The sequence below is a fragment of the Aythya ferina genome (genome assembly GCF_964211825.1).
Source record: "Aythya ferina genome assembly, chromosome: 1".
In the NCBI taxonomy this organism is placed as follows: Eukaryota; Metazoa; Chordata; class Aves; order Anseriformes; family Anatidae; genus Aythya; species Aythya ferina.
Genome location: NC_140296.1, coordinates 177,763,338 through 177,780,477, shown reverse-complemented (window position 1 = coordinate 177,780,477; position 17,140 = coordinate 177,763,338). Strand labels below are relative to the sequence as shown.

General features: G+C 32.9%; 1 protein-coding gene across 5 annotated transcripts in view; it reads left to right on the top strand.

Moving 5' to 3' along the window:
- Window positions 1–16,911, top strand: part of IMMP2L (inner mitochondrial membrane peptidase subunit 2) — a 457,221-nt gene extending 440,310 nt beyond the window's left edge. For all 5 annotated transcript variants that reach the window (XM_084534684.1, XM_084534688.1, XM_084534687.1 and 2 more), the window contains one exon: window positions 16,340–16,911. In XM_084534684.1, the coding sequence (XP_084390810.1) occupies window positions 16,340–16,459 (120 nt within the window). In that variant the 3' untranslated portion in view covers window positions 16,460–16,911. The remainder of the gene's footprint in view (window positions 1–16,339) is intronic.
- Window positions 16,912–17,140: the final 229 nt, after the last annotated feature.

Genomic DNA, 17,140 nt, shown 5'->3' with positions numbered 1-17,140 from the left:
TTATTCTAATAGCTGTCTGAGTCTAATGTCTGTGAGGCAATTGGCTGCTCACTACTCACATAAATGTACAGGAGTTTTATACATTTTGGAGGGAATGAGTGTTCCTCCTTGTCTGAGTACGGCTTTGTTCTGGTAGACAAACAAGTTCTCTAAACAAGTCCCTCAGGTCATCAACACTTTTTAATGCTGGAAAGAATCTTTAGTAACATTCACATTTCTGCTGTGGAACTCAAAATATCTGAGCTGTATTTCTTTTTTCTTTTTTTTTTTTGGTTTTGAAAATCTAGTATTCCACTGATATATATATATACATATATTTATTTTTTTCCTGTGACTCAGAGTATGTTTCTTTAGCACTTCAGTAAGTACCATAAAAAAACAGTGTCTGTATACTAGTGACATTAATAAATCTCATGAATTTGCTGCAAACTCTTGTGTTTCCCAGATAAGTTATGACAAGCTGTGGTATTGTTACATGTTATGCCTATTAGAAATAATAGTCCTTATCAAAAGGAAAATGCAGCACAATACTAGACTGACATCTACTTATGTCAGAGTAATAATACCGTTAAGCTTTGCTGTTTGCACTGTTCTATACATTAACAGTTGAAACCAGTAAGATACAAGAGGTGAAGTTTAACAGGTGCATATTTTACAATCTTCCATATTTTATTTTATTTTATTTTATTTTATTTTATTTTATTTTATTTTATTTTATTTTATTTTATTTTATTTTATTTCATTTCATTTCATTTCATTTCATTTCATTTCATTTCATTTCATTTTGTGTGTGTGTGTTTTGTTTTGTTTGTCTTAATCTTCCATTTTACAAAGAAAATTAAATAAATCTTAGGGTCAGATTCAGGTGTCCTTATACATGAGGAACAGCACTGGCTTACAGGAACAGTCCTCTCAGATTTACTGCAACTATCTTTCAAATAAGTTACTAATCAGTTTGAGGAAGAGTTCCAGACTCCAGCCAAAATTCAAATAACATCTGAAACTAAGACATTAAGAAATTCACAGCTCAGGATGGCTTTTTATATACGTCATGTATCATTATTTAGAAAGAACAGAACAATACATTATTGGTTCTGGATAGTTTTGTCTCCTCTAGGAAACACCAATGTCAGTAAATAGTCTCTTAAATACCCTTAAAATTATAATCACAACCAAAAAGTTATGAAAAAAATGACTATACAGGTTTTTATTTTTATTTTTATTTTTATTTTTATTTTTATTTTTATTTTTATTTTATTTTTATTTTTATTTTTATTCTATCACTGTCATATCACTGGTGAAAAAGATACTCCGGTGTTCATTTTGACATTCAATATCCATTTGTTTTATTGTCATCTAATTAACTTTCCATGGATGAACAAATACATATTATTAACAAAAATAATTCTGGTACTTTTGTTAGCAACTATAATTTTAAACACTCCTCAGCTCAAGTAGATTATTTATGAAAAATAAAGGGCCCTTTTTATTTCTGAATATTTCTTTTATATGTTTTATACTTTTTTACTTTTAATGCAGGTTTTATACTATACTTTGAAGGCTGAGGAGTTTTCAGAACCTTTACAGCAATTCTTACAATATGCTTAAAACAGCAAAGTAAAACAAAAACTTGCACCCAATGCTTTCCCCATGGGCGAGATGTCATGAGAAACTTGTTGACTCCTGACTGATAAAATTTGACACACTCCAAATCCAAAAAGGATTTATCACAGAAATGCCATAACTCATCATGTTAGTGTCTCTGTCAAATTGAGAAAAATTAAGGCCTCATGAGCATCTTTGTTACCTTTTCTGTTCAATTTATGGCTCTCATATTGTAACAGTGGTGTTTGGTAACGTAGAAGCTGGGGAACACAAATTGAGTAATTCACAATTTTCTAGTTTCCAGTTGGATGGTGTTGATGTGCCATGATCTAGGAGGGAAAGGGAAGGAAAAAAATTTGCAAGGGGAGAAAATTTAATTTTCTTTTTTCAAGATGACAATAAAAATGTCACTATTTAGTGATCAACTGGACCCATGTGTCAAGCACGAAATTATCTGACAGTCTGTCATCTGAACACTATTTCTGACACGGCTTTAGGATCCAATCACAACTTATTTATAACCTATCATTTTAAATTACTTACAAATAGTTCTAATGAACATGTTTCAAAATTTTGATATTTTAAACCCCTTTCAGAAAAACTCATTAAATAGAGATTAATTTTGGCATGGTTCTCAGTAATAAATCTCAAATGATAATCATCAAATAGGCTCAACCTTGTTATTGTAGCAGAGATAAATTTAGTAGAAGATGTGCTTTGACATAATAGAGTTTTTGATATCTTCTAGTAGCTTCAATCTATGACAGTCAACTAAAGGAAAATTTTGTGTGTATTTTGTACCAAAGTTAATGAATATGTATATAATGTACTAAAGGACAGTAAATGGTAATTTAACTTTTTTTTTTTTTTTTTTGATTGTCACAGCTTTGAGAAAATGTTGACTTTTAAGAGAGAGTCTCAATTTCTCTCTATATATTTTTCATATACCCTGCTAGCATTTTTATCAGGTTAACGGTTTTGTTTAGTGTTTTCAGAAATGAATATTAGTGACTAAGCAGTGTTCATGGTAATGCCATAGTACAGGCTAGTAGAATTATTATTATTATTATTTTTTGCAGTTGCATTTAAATTAATGCAAAGTCATAAGGGCTGGGCATGGCTAAGTTTTACTTCACAACAAAAAATTGATTGAATTGTAAACTCAGCAACTGAAACTAGAGAAGCATTTAAGCTTTTCTAAGCTTTTTTTTTTTTTTTTTTTTTTTTTTTTTTTTTTTTAATTAACCGAGGCCAGCCAAGAATACAAGAATAAATCACTTTTATTATTTTCTTATCTGGATAGTTGCTATAGTAGCATATACAGTATATATTCTACTGATTTTATATTTGTTTCATCTCCTTTTTGAGGAGTTCTCCTTAGAAACTCATATTCTTTGAGATTCAAAAGATGACCATAACAATTTGCTTTCATTGCAATCAGACAGCTGAGATGGCTTTTTGTGAGTCTAGAAACTCTGCAGAGTTGTAGCTAGATTTAACACATAGGAAAGCATCAGGATCCTGTCCAGATATGATCAGTGCTTCCCTGCACAAACATGTACTAGAGAGCCAGGCAGTGGTTCTAAATTATTTTCTGCAGAGATCTGGAAGAGAGTATGAAGAAAGGTGATGTAAAAGTATTCTGAGATTGCAGAAAGAGCTGCTTTGCTGTAGAACATAGAAGATGCTGTGTGAGACTGCCATTACAATGGAGGTTAAAGATTTTTCTTGCAGAGTTTGAAGCTCTCAACCTCTTACTTAATGCAGTAGTACTAAATAGAAATGTCTTCCAGTTTTAGGTAATGTTCACTGAGTTTGTGTCGTTACTGAGGCCTGGAAAGGAAATCTAATTTGAGGGCATGAGTTGTTCAAACAACTCTTAACACCTATCCAAAGTTGTTTTTCTACCTACAACATCCTTTTTATTTTTTTTCTGAAATTTCTTGAGATTCTGGCCCTGCATTTGCTTGCTTTTCACAAGAACCTATCATTATCCCTATATCACTATTCCCTATCATTAGATACTAACTTCCATCTTCTTACTTTATGTGTTTAGAGTATCATGATATGTATATTATATTATATACAAATACATATATATATAATATGTATTTGACTCATGGTTAAAATCCCATCCTCATGGCCACAAACATACAGTGTGGCAGCTTCCAGTTTGAGATTGATTCACTCTTCAAATGGGTTAATGGTGCATACCACCAGATGGACAAGGCAGCTTCAGATTCTCCTCTGTCTGTGTATGACTCCAGACAGCATGGGGACTTGGATTACTGCAGGAAATTTAGAATATAACATGGAAGCATGTCTCTGCATGTTTTGGTGTGAGTTCTTTTTGTTTTGTTTTCTGTTCAATTAAAATAAGCATTGGACTCATTGAACAAGGAAATACACAAAATATTGTTTGGGAAACAAGAATGCATAGTCATCAAGTTCAGATTGGGTTGCTTAAGTTGTTCAGTAGTAAGGGAACAAAGACTCTTCAGACAGGTTGCCAGATCTCCCTTGCAAAGCAATGGCAACTGCCATCATTCCATAGCCTTTACCTGTAGCTGACAGTAATTCAGTACTGTAAAGCAAGCTAGAAGATGAACTATGCATAATGGCCTCAGAATCATATTTATTTTAAAATATGGATCACTTTTTTTTTTTTTTTATTTAATTTACTTTGCATGTTAAGATCCTGAAGCAGAAAAAAACAACTCAGTAAACATACAGACTATATTTTTCCAGAGTAGACTGATGAAAATGTGTCAGATTGTGCTGTCTGCATGTCACTACTGCTGTCTCCTCAGCTAATGTCAGAGACAGTATTTGGATCTCCAGGCATTATAGCAATGGTGACGGATATGTGGTCTGCTGCTGACCTAAAATGTGATTTCTGTCCTCTAAAACATAGAGGTACAAAATAAATGTTGGATTTGCAGTATATCTTGAGTAAGATTGTGTAACAAAGGTAAGCACTTAAAAGGAATTTTAATTTGGTTGATTTTTATTCTGGAAGTGGAAGAGCTCCATATAATGAATTATTTTTAATGGTGTTGTTTTAACATTTAGATCTTTCAGCTCCTAACTGTGTTAATCCTTTTCATTTACTGATGACCTGGCAGTCCTGTGTGGTTATATTTTGTTAAAGTAGCCTAATAGCTGCATATAGTCTGAAAAATGGAGTAATTTAAAGAGTTAATAAATCTGGATCATCAGCTCTCTGGAAATTATATTCATTTTATTTTATTTTACTTAATTTTAATAATGTGCTCAAGTGTTTTACTTGAATATTTAAAGTTCAGCACATGCTTTTCTGAACTATGGCTTGATTACGACTATGAGAGAATATTTTATTAAATATGCAGGAAACTGAATTCATTAGTCTTCCATTACTTTCTTGCTCATGCTGTATAGCTTAAGAACAAGTCTTAATGTCTTCTTGAGGTAAATATAGCTCTTGATGGCGAAGTAGTGGATTAAATCTGGTTACTGTGTTTGGATAAAGAGGAAGGTAACTTTTCATTTTGAATGAACGCAGTCTGTGCCTCGGTTATTTGGTTTATGGTATTCTGTCTTGTTACTTAATGATGTGTTAAAGAAAACTAGAGAGCAAGGGGAAAATAGAAGGGGAAAAAAATACATTCCATAGAAAAGTATTTTTCCTATGCCCTAGTGAATCTGAGACATTCATGTGCAGTAAGAAGCAGCAGCATGGGACTTGCAGGAATCCTGTATCCTCCTCAATGTGGAGACACCGTGGCCATTAGAAGTTTCCTGGGACATCTCAAATGGCAGAACGGACCTCATTGTTTAGGCCAGTGAACTGGACCTCTAATGTAATGGTCAGGAAGCCCAAACATGGTCTTCTTTGTTCTTCTGACATCTGCATAATGATAGGGAGCTGCATCACCCCAGCTGCTGGTCTCCTGCGTCTCCTTAGGATCAGTCAGCTCTACCTGCATGCCCCAGTACATGGGCCAGGCCTGGTGGTTTGATCCAATACAGTCACTTCTCTATAAAATTTCCTTCTCCATAACCACACATGAAACCTGTTTCCTCACTGAGGGAATTTTCTGTGGAGAATTAAACAATCATCTGATGTGAAATCTAGCTTTGTAGACTCAAGCTTGCACAGAACTGCGACAGCATCTGAATAATGATATGAATGTTAATATACTTCTGATTACTTTTTTAGTGTGAAGCTTTTTTCCTCAGCAGAACCTGTTATGCCATTATCTTAAGCTGATCAGGAATGAACTAAATAAAAAAAAAAAAAAAAAAAAGTGAATATCAAAAGGATTAGTTATGTAGGATGAGGAAATTATATTCATAATTAATAGGGTTGATTATTTAATCACTTCTGTTACAAAGTGAAAGGATAGATATATGATCTGAATTATACCAAGAATTTGACAGATGTCACAGTATCATAAAAACATGGAATTCTAAGTAATATGAAGATTGATTAAGGGAAAAATTAATGTTTTGGGGACAGCTTTTTCCAAGTAAAGTAAAAGTTGGTTTTAGTACATGTAATCTCTTCTGTGTAGGTTCAAGGAAAATACAGAATAAATCAGATAAAGACAAGAGAGGAAGTATTTAAACATTCTTAAATTCATAGCTTTTATTATAGCTATAAGGGGGAGAAAAATCTTTGTGTATATATAAAGTATTTCTTTGTTATTTTTTTCTTCTAAATCAGCCCAGGGAGATTACGTATGCACAATTATCTTGATGAAATTTACCATTTTAGATGAGCTCTAGCCATCCTCACACAAAGACCTCTATTAAAAAGTATTTTATAATTTTAATAACATATCATGAAGCTATTTAATGACATTTTGATATCCTAGCTGCTCATTGAATATTTACTCCCCATTGCTTTTCATAGCTTATATTGCCAACAGCATGTTTTGTGTAAGTCAAACTGCTTCTCCATGCCATTTTAGAGGAAAATATAAGCAAGCCTCACAGTAGGATCTTTCTTGAAATATTTAATTAAGTGAAATACTCTATTGAACATTGGTCTTTTAAGGTAAGAGAAAGTCAAAATGATTTTATTAACAGTATTGCAACAACTTACTTGAGGATCTTGAGGTCTCTTCCAACCTAGAAATTCTGTGATTCTGTGATTCTGTAACTTCATTTGTATCAGATTAAAACTGTGGAAATGTGTGATAAAAATGGAGAAGCTTTGAGTATGTTGGTAGATCTATTTGCTGATCATACAAGCTATTACTGAAAACTTCTGAACATTTCTCCAATAACAGTTGTAATGTTGTAACATGCTGCACCATTATTTATTTATTTTTTAATTCATAGATATTTTCTCACCTACTTCCCTGAACTAGCTTTTCTTGCTACTGCTGACCTTCTTTACTTTTTTTTTTTTTTTTCCTTACCTCAGCATTTGATAATTATAGTAGCATGATCTTCCCTGTTTGCCAGGTATCTGCCAAGTAAAATTTAAGGTAATGACCATTTCCCAGACACCTGGGGTCTGGTGCTGCCAATGCCACCCTGTCTGGGTGCCAGGCTGGCACTACCCCTTACAGAGCTGGGGCAGCAGTGGGATGGGATGTTTTCCATAGCATCCCTTGGTGTTGACACTTCTCTGGGTTTATAAATAGCCCTGATTTCTGACCAGTGAGACAGGGTGCTTTCCTGAGCTTCTGAGAAGAGTATGTAGAATACAAATTAGTTAGCAAGAGCTAACTAATGTGCAGGATTTTTTTCTTCCATTCTTGAAGAAGAATGTCTTCCATGTCTTGAAGAAGAATTTGAGTGCATCTAGAAACTGAAGCCTATTATTGTGTTCTGACAGGAAAAAAAGAAAAAGAAAAAAGATTAATTTTGTGTGGGCCACACTTTCAGAACTTTGGTGGAATTTGATCTTTCATCTTAGCTTGTTTGCTCAGCTTTGCAATGCTAGTCACTCATTACAAGGTCCTGCTTTCTAAGAGGCAGGTGTTGCGGGACACCTCCATGAGTGTGTGCTGAAAGCAGAGCATGAGTGAAATAATCTTGTAGCAGGACTTAAGAGCATCACAGTCCATCTTCTGGCCAGAGTGGTGACATGGAGAGCGCACACCACAGACAATGGAAGTGGAGAGCATGGTTTCACCTGCTCAAGAGCCAACCCATAGAGATGAATTGGGTCTGCAGTGAAGTGGCATAGTGAGATGCGAATGCAATCTCTGGGTAGTTTGTGAGCTCTGAGAGCTGATCTGTGACACCTGCCATTGTAATCCCAGAGTTGTGTTTGCCAAAGCTTTAGAATGAAACTCTGAATTAATAACACACAACAGAACAAAAACGGAAATCAACTTAATTTGTAACATACAGCATTTCTGCATAGTGTCCTAAGTATTCAGTCAAGAAAGACAGTACACATAATCAATATCAGTGTACTAAGCTGAATAATGTCACTAAGCCTGACATTCTTCTAACTCTGCTGGCACTGACACAATGCCTTGCTGAATAGGAATTTACATTGAAGACTTTTATATATTCCTGAATAATTAATACAAACAGATTTGGGATATAGCTAATGTTTTCTATGTGAAGATGATAAATGTGTTGTGAAAATTGTTTCCTGCCACTTAATTTATCAATTCTTTAAAATATTGAATTGCAAATATATTACTGCTTTTTAATGTGGGGCTCTTTTATGAATGCTATTAGTACATGTTATTCTTCTGTTGAGTTACATGACTTAGTGGCAATCCTATTTAGTCTCTGAATTTTGTGTTTCACCCAGTGAAATGTTAAAAAGCTTTTAACTATTAAATTATATTTATGTATAAGCAGCATGCAAAGCACATCATAATGTGCGCTAAGCAAATTCTTTCACCACTTTCGTAACTAGAAATCTAAAATAAATAATAGATTGGTTTGTAAATCTTTTTGTGGACCTATTTAGCATAATGGTTCTGTTAATCATAAGCAAGAAAGAATAATTTCTAAGAATGCTATATTTACTGAAGATAAAAGACTAGTAGCACTCATATGTTAACCTCTTTTTAAAATACTTTAGAAAACACTGAAGAAAAAAATAGGAAAGAACAAAGAAATTAATTAGCTCTGGTGCCCTTTCAATCATATATCCTTGACTATTCCAAGATAATGCACTGAGATAGAACTTAGCTCACACAATATTTGTACCCAGCCCACTACTATATTTAATTTAGTAGTATTAGGTATTGACAGCTGATTCCTATACAAATTGATTAAAAATACACTACTTGATAATGAATTCCTTTAAACCTCCACTACTTTTATAAATGTTAATCCAAGTTCAAGGTAAACCAGTCTCTATCTGCATGAATAACTGCAGAAAGATCTAATATGTGAAAAATATTGTATTTTCAGTGATCATTTCCTTCCTTGATCTCTTTTGCAACTTAAGGCTTAAAGTAGATGTGCAGACATGATTGAACAAAAGAGAATATAACCCAGTTATTTTGATATTTAGTAATTTTTTTTTTTCAATTCAATCAACAAGATGAGTTTTTATTACAATGCACTTACTTATGATATGAACAGCTTAAATTGCAAAATCATGTTGGATCAGAGCAGTCACAATTGGTAGATGAATTTCAGACAAATACTTTGTGCTAACAAGCAAATTTTATTAATTCTGGGAATCATCCATTGCATTTGAAACATATTACTCTCTTTCATATCTTATTTTGCAATTATGTCTGTGCTTGTATGCACATGTAGTGCATGTGCATTACTTCTGAGTGTTATATTTGTGTCACAATTTTCACTATTTAAAACTTTCTCAAAATGAAATTGTTGTCACAATGTGATTTACATATTTTCACGTACTTTTATAATATATTTGCTATCAGTATAAATACTTCTGAATTTGGTAACTTTGATAACGACCTTTACTGATTATACAGTAGCTCTGTGAAAAAAAAATGCATATGGAATGTTTTATCTATAGCTGGAGCTGCTGCTTCAGCTATCAAACTAATGGAACCATAATGGAACACTTACTAGCAAAATTAATGGGCTGCATTCTTTTCTTTGTCACTAGATCTGTATGGCTCCATTAGGTCTGATTTGTTCAGGGACAAGAGGAAAGAATGATGAAGATGCTAGTATTTTGCTGAACGGAATCGATTACTGTATTTTTTTTTAATATTCATGAGCTAGTTAGCATCTTGTTTTGCTAACCTTCAGGAAGCTGATGTAAATTAAAGAAAATCTGTTTTGGTATGGTTTTATTTACACATTAATTTATTGATTTTCATCTGTCTGTGATTCTTACATACATAAAAAGAAGGAGGTCAAGGATATTTGTTTCTTCTGCCATTGTTCATTATCCCAAGTACTTCTACTAGAGGAAGTGGTTTCTCTGGGATTTTACTGTAATCCACAAGATTTTATTTTTATTGAGCCTTTTTTTCCTGCTTCTGCACTTGATAGTAGCTGTTTCAAAGTTCAGCCATGTACAGAAAATGAAGTGTAATAGCAATCATGTTTACTTTCTATTAAAGTATGGATTTTCTGAAGAGCCTAATTTACTGGGAGAATTCTCTGTGAGACCATTTTACACCTACAATCTAATATCAAAGCCCAGTGTAACAACCTTTCTTAAAGACAAGCAATCTAATTTGACACAGATACCTATCCCATACTATATATTTTTGTTAGTATTTTAGCTGAAACATGGCATAGTTGCCTAGGTATTTCTATCCTGAGGTTTTCTTTGAGATTTGGGGGCTGAAGTAGTCCAGAACTTTTTTTTCTCTCCTTTCTCGTTAACCTCATCCTTTTGGAGATGGTTTTCAACCTCCTTAAAAATTTGACATTTCCAGTCTTCCAGAATCCGTATGTTTGCTGGTCATCTCTAAATCTCCCTGGCTATCTCCACATTAGGGGATTTTTCACCTACTGTGCATGGGCACCTTTCAGAACCAGTATGGGGAGAAGCAAGTATCCAGTCATCAAAATGCAGTCTGCATAGAACAATACTGCTAAAGAATTTTCCCCATCCTAAATGATGTTGTGTTATGCAACAGAAAATCTGAGGAAATTGCTTTAAGTAAGCTGATGTTCCATAATGCTGAGCATGTGAAAGGCTGTATATAAAGATTCTTTATTAATGTACATATGAAGAACAATAACAACAACAACAACAAAACACAGTGAGAATATAGTACTTCAGGAAATAGAAAGCATAATCCGAAACACTAATTGTGATTGGTACTGTTTTCTCTTTTGGGCTTGAGAGAACTTTAATTTTTGTGTTTGCATGTTTGTCATTGTCCTTGGGTTTTGGAAGGCCTGTGCAATACTGCTATACAACGTCTGAGACTAAAGCAAATGTGACTCCTCAAAACCAAAGGCTAATAACGTATGTGTTAAAAATTGTGATTTTCCAGTAGTTAAAGAAATTTCTCAAGTAGACAGGTTATAATATGTGGCACTTTTAATTAAGTTCTGTTTCTAGATAGGTAGCTATTATTGTTCTCTTCCAGTGAGATTTAAAGGATTTGCACCATTTAAACGTTTATTAATGGGACCAGGAGACAAAACACAAATTATTTTTTTTTCTAGGCTTAAACATGATAAAACAAGATCATTTTAAGATAGTATTTTTAAGTAGTATTTCTTTCTTAAGAGGAAGTATATTCATATTTAAGTACTTATTCAAGTGGACCTTAAGAAAAGATTTCTTAATGTTTTCTTAATGTTAATTTCTTAATGTAAGATTTCTTCTGTTGATCCAACGTTAAGGATTTCTACTGTGGTTTTTTTTTATTATCTTCCCATTCTCTTTGCTTATCTTCCTGTGTCACATCTAGATACTCCAAGATCTCTTCTGTTATTTTATATTTTTTGAAGCACTTGTCCTCCTCAAAAAGAGGGAAAAATTCTGGATATGTGGGCATCCTGAATTCTTCATCAGGAGGAATGTGATGTTGATGGTTGCTTCTTCCTCACTTTCTTGGTGCAAATTTAATACATTTCCTGACATGTATTTTGCCTTGTTTCTTCTCTTCTTGGCAAATAATTTTTATCTGTATTTATTAGACGTTGTATGTTTATTACACTCCTTGTTCTTCTGAACTCTTTGATAGCCTTAAAACCTTTTTGTCCACCTCCTCAGGTGCTTTTCAAGTGATCATTACTGAGTTGTATTTAAGCTTGCAGTCTTCAGTGTCATCCTGTGCCCATTTCTTATTATCCTATGCCTACAGTCATGTAATCCGCATTATTGCATGAAGATAATAAATATTTCTTTCTACATAGAAATATATTTCTTTCTACTTTTTGCTATATACAAACAAACAAGCAAAAAACTATTATACTGAAAGATCATGCAAATATAAGGAAATACAAGCAAATATAAGCAATATAAGCAAATATAAGCAAAACTATAACAAAATATAACAGCAGATCATTGGAAAAAATGTTGCAGATAAGCAAACTAAATAAAACTCTAAGCAGGCAAGGATAGTTCTAACAAAGCCTGAGCAAGAAGTTCTTGCAGAGCTGGTACAAGATCTGCAGCTTGTTACTAACAATGGCAATACTGGCTTACAGGGTTACAATAACAGCAGAACAAAATGTTCTTGTACTGCTTTTTGTCTTTTTGTCTTATTATTACTTCTAATTAGCAAAATGACTACTTAGGAGCCTAGATTTAGAAGAGGTTGTAGATACCTATTCTTTTGGTTCTGTATTTCTTTCTCAGGTTATATTCAGTACTACTGTACTTTCCTGGTTTAGTGTTGTTAAAATCCTGCCTGTTTAATTGAGATCCAAGTCACCAAAGGTTCAAGGGGAAAAGAAGCAAACAGATAACAGTGCGGAATGCTCCTAACCTAAAGTGATTATCACAGCCTGAGTAGACTTTACATATCCTGAGAAAGCTGAAAATACCATTGTTAAGGTCACATTCTTATCCAGACTTTTCCCTTTCTTGAAATCTGGACTGAGGACCTGGATTTCACAGAAGGTTTGGTGAGCACCACTGTATGCTACTTCTCCACAGGATTCTCAGTCTCAGTGCTGCTTGTCCCATTGTGATTGGAGATTAGAAAAGGCATCATGCTAAGGGACAGTGAAGATTTCAAATAGCAAACAGATGAGAAAAGGTGGAGAGTACAGTCTGTAAATCATTGAGAATTTTAAAATGATGTATTTTGGAATCAAGGCAAGTAATATATACTTGCCTGTATACCAACTACATACTGTATACCAACAGAGGTGCTCTTATCCTAACCTGTTATGACAGAATGAGAAAGAAAGATGTAAATATCACTGCTGGTAACACAACCAAGCTTAGGCTTATCTTCTCTAATGCAGTGCCAAAACTAATCAGTCTCCATGCAACTAACATAGTAACAACAAGCAGGCTTTGAGGAAATATGCTTTTGTCACAGTAACAGTGTCAAAACAGTATTATTCATTCAAAACTTGTTTTGTGATAAAATTTCTATCTTAATTTCTATCAAAAAAAAAAAAAAAAAGACTTCTCAGTCAATTATATATTCAAATATTAAATATATAAATATATATAAGTTAATGCCTTAACAGCTCAGGTTGGAAAGAATAATATTGATTAAGTTCAACATAACATCTGTTTTTGCTACAGCAAGAATAATTAATAGCTTATAATGTACAAATAAGGATCAACTATTTAGATTGAGGAATGTATTTCATTTACAAACATGACCAAGAGATATTAGCAAAGAGTTTTCATGTGGAAAGGGGGTAAACTTATTTTCTTAAGTAAAAAGAATAAGTAATGTCTGTAAGAGAACTGATCAATCTTTATTTTAATAGATTATTTCAGTATTTCACTGTTTCAACAGAAAGTGTGTCCTTTCTGTTCACCCTTTATCCACATCTAACCTTGATGAGGGTAAACCCATTAACAAGGACAGGTTATTCACTGCAAACAATTCTGTCCTTCCTCTGTGAAATTCATGGCTGCTGTGGTTACTACAGAATAATAATAGGCAATGGCAAAAGTTATTAAGGTTCTTTGCAGAAGTCAGACAGCAAGGTGCTTTTAAAGTGAGCCTTTAAGTTATTATAAAATAAGCCCTATAGCATCTGTGTCATTTGTTATTTAGTAAAGACTTCTATAACCCTACAATACCCATTTTTTACTTTTTAACACTTGTCATGTTGTCCTGTAAATCAGGTTTATGAGAAGGATATTTCTTTATTAGTTTCGAGTCAGATGATGGTCAGTAGAAGTAATCCTCTGGGCAAAATTATTCCCAGTCTGAGCTTCAGACAAGTTTTGATTCATTTATTATATTCTCAGTCTGTGTACAGACCTCCTACTGATATCAGTAACAAGCAATGCTCTGAGAAAAACACAGAGCTTTGAAAATTAGAGGGTATTTGTGTTTGAGAAGAGTATTTTAATATTTCTCTCAGTACAAATGCTGTCATATTTTATATGCAGTAGTGGAAAATAAAATATGCAGCATATTTTATATGCTGTAGTTTTTTATTTTGACACCAACCTGTAATGAGTGCCATCACGCTGCATACAGAGAACGAATCCACTAGGTGATACATTTGCAGAACACTTTATGGAATAATTAAGATAAAGGATATTGTGAATTCTATAAACATAAAAAATATAAATAAAATATATAATATATACATATAATATATAATATATAATATATAATATAATATAATATAATATAATATAATATAATATAATATAATATATATATGATAAAAACATAATAATAAATAAATAAAATATATAAATAAAATAAATTATATAAATAAGTGTAGCTAAATCCTATCAAAAAGGAGTTGTCACTTTGCAGTCTGGATATATATTGTCCTTTGCTTAAGTGTAGGATAAAGAAGCAATGGATCAGGGAAATAAGTGATCCTTGCAAGAGATCAAGCAAGTAAAATACGATGCTGGACTGTGATTTCAGTTTCTTCAGATTCTTTTAGATATTGTGGGTTATTAACTAACCAAATTATATTCAAGTAATTCAGCACCTGCTTCATCAAGCTACAGAATATGGAATTAGATATAGACCACTTCAGCTTCACTGATTTGATTATGTAGTAGAGAGAGACCGGTGAATATACATGTACATTAATCCTATGAAATTAAATCAAGAAAATTAGTTGAAGATATTCCTAGGGGCCTATTTGGTGTCCATTTGCATAAAATGCTGAATTACCTGCTTACTGATTTTTATTTTTTTTTTTGGTGTGGTGAGTTTTAGCAAGATTGTACAGGTTCAAACCAGAAGTATTTTTAACTTCTGGCTCCTATAACAGCTAATATCAGATCATTAGTATATAAGGACAAAGGAAGTACATATTTTTTCTCTCAGTGTTTCCTATTCTGGATCATAGAGACCACACTGTTCAGTTATCTGTGATGGAATCTGCCTCTACTATTATTTTCTGAACCAGTTTGTTATTCTGGTATGTTCTCTTCAGTATCCCGTAAAATATAGTCAAACATGATGTAATTGTGCACACTGAAGAAGCATTTCCTTTTTCTTGGCTTTAAAATTTGTTTAAGAAACTGTTATCCAATGTTTCCTTATTCTTATGAGAAATGATAACAAAACAGGCAAATAGGCCTATACATTATTTCCAGATGCCACTTATAAAATTGTTGTTGTCTACTTTACAGTGGGAAGCTTATTACTCATTGTGGTTTTCAGAAGGAGTCTAAAGTTTAAGATGTTGAAATCTATCCTTCAGGTATTTCAAATTGAGTGAGATTAACTCCATATTAGTATGGACCAGCAAAGCCTGTAAAATCCCAATCTGAAAATGTGATGCTTCTATTCTCAAAATTTCTTAATCTAAGCATTTCTTCAAGAATCTTCAAAATGTTTTAGTCTAAGCATTTCATACTGTAATTGAAAAGAGCCGTGTTTATATTTTTCTTAAGGTCTTCTAAGCCATTCAGTTTTCTGAACCATGTCACTTATAAAGGATTTATTTGTAAGCATCTCCAATATAGACTTTTATTTCAGTTTACTGAATTAAAACTGAAGTAAAGGAAAATTATTGAAGTAACACGTTAATAAATAATATGATGTAAAACATTTGCAAAATATGTGAGTAAAGTGTAAGTAGCCCTAGAACTTCAAAAATCTTTGATTTATAAATATATTTCAAATAATTCTGCCAGAAATACATTTTCATCCTAGGGAAATATTTACAATTCACAGTGATTTCTATTTTTGGTTGTAGACAAAACTGAATCTTGAAAGACAGAGACATGTGGAACGTACGACATGCTTGAGAAAAGCTAACATCCTGTTATGGTTAATGTATGTAGCTCAAAGCTGAAACACAGGTTTTGTTGAACTTATCCAGAATTGATAGTTGAACCTTTATCTGCCATACCCAAAATAATTAATCACCACAAGCTTTTGGTGGATTATAAAATACCTTAACTGTTTTGACTGGCTGCTGCTTCTTGAACCTGAAGAAACATTCCTAGTTCATTCTTGTTATAAACAATAAATTTCAGCAAGTTGTATTGGGTTCCACAAAATGTTTTATCAATAAAATAATAAATTGTCACTGAAGCAGTTTTTCTGTCCTTACGTGCATGGGACATTCTTTATGCATACAAAGTACTCTGCTTTGTATTCTCTCATTACTGTAACAAATCATCATATGCTTTATATCTCCTAGATTTCACTTAATTTGCAATAGTTAATATTCTCTCTGGTTTATATTTTGGGTACAGGTTTCTCTTGGACTTCTACATGCCCGTGCTACTCATATTCTCTGGCCTCCAAAGCGCTGGCAGAAGCTACAGCCAATGCTACCTCCAGAGCGCAAACCACTCCAGAAAGAGCAAGAGTGACCTAAATGTTCCGATGGAAGAACACTGAAGTCAAGTTCAGCCAGCGAGAGCTGCAGTTGTTATACGTTCACTTGTAAAAGCTTAGCCAAGGGTGCTTTAACATCAGTCACCATATCAGCAAATACATGCAATATTTTCATGTTAAAATGTCATCTTAAGAGTAAATTGGTTTTTTGGTTCTTTGTTATAATCTCAAACAGCAGTACATTGTGCAGTATTTAGTTTGGAAATAATTACACATTGGTTGTAGGTTTCAACGATCTGTTTTTCTGGGAGCAGTAAAATGACTGAGTTGTTATGTTTCTACCTGTGTTTCTCTGGATAAGAAATTGTTAAAAACTTCAATAAAATATTTTAATCTTTTATACTCAGCTTGTTTCATCAGTAACCAAAGAGATCCTTCATTATTATTGTTGATTGTGTATGGAAAAAAAACATACGTTTACACATAATATTTTGTATTGTCTTATTATTTTTAATACTGAAGAATCAGTACTTCTGTAGCTGAAAAGTTAATCGTATATGATATATATTTTTTTTCTTTTTTTTTTTTCTTTTAATGTGCTTGTGTTTATTATTAAACCAAGTACATTTTACATATTTTTAATATCTCTTTTGGGACTGCTATATAAACATTCCTTGTATATCTTGCTGAAGTAAATATTCAATGAAAATGTGTAT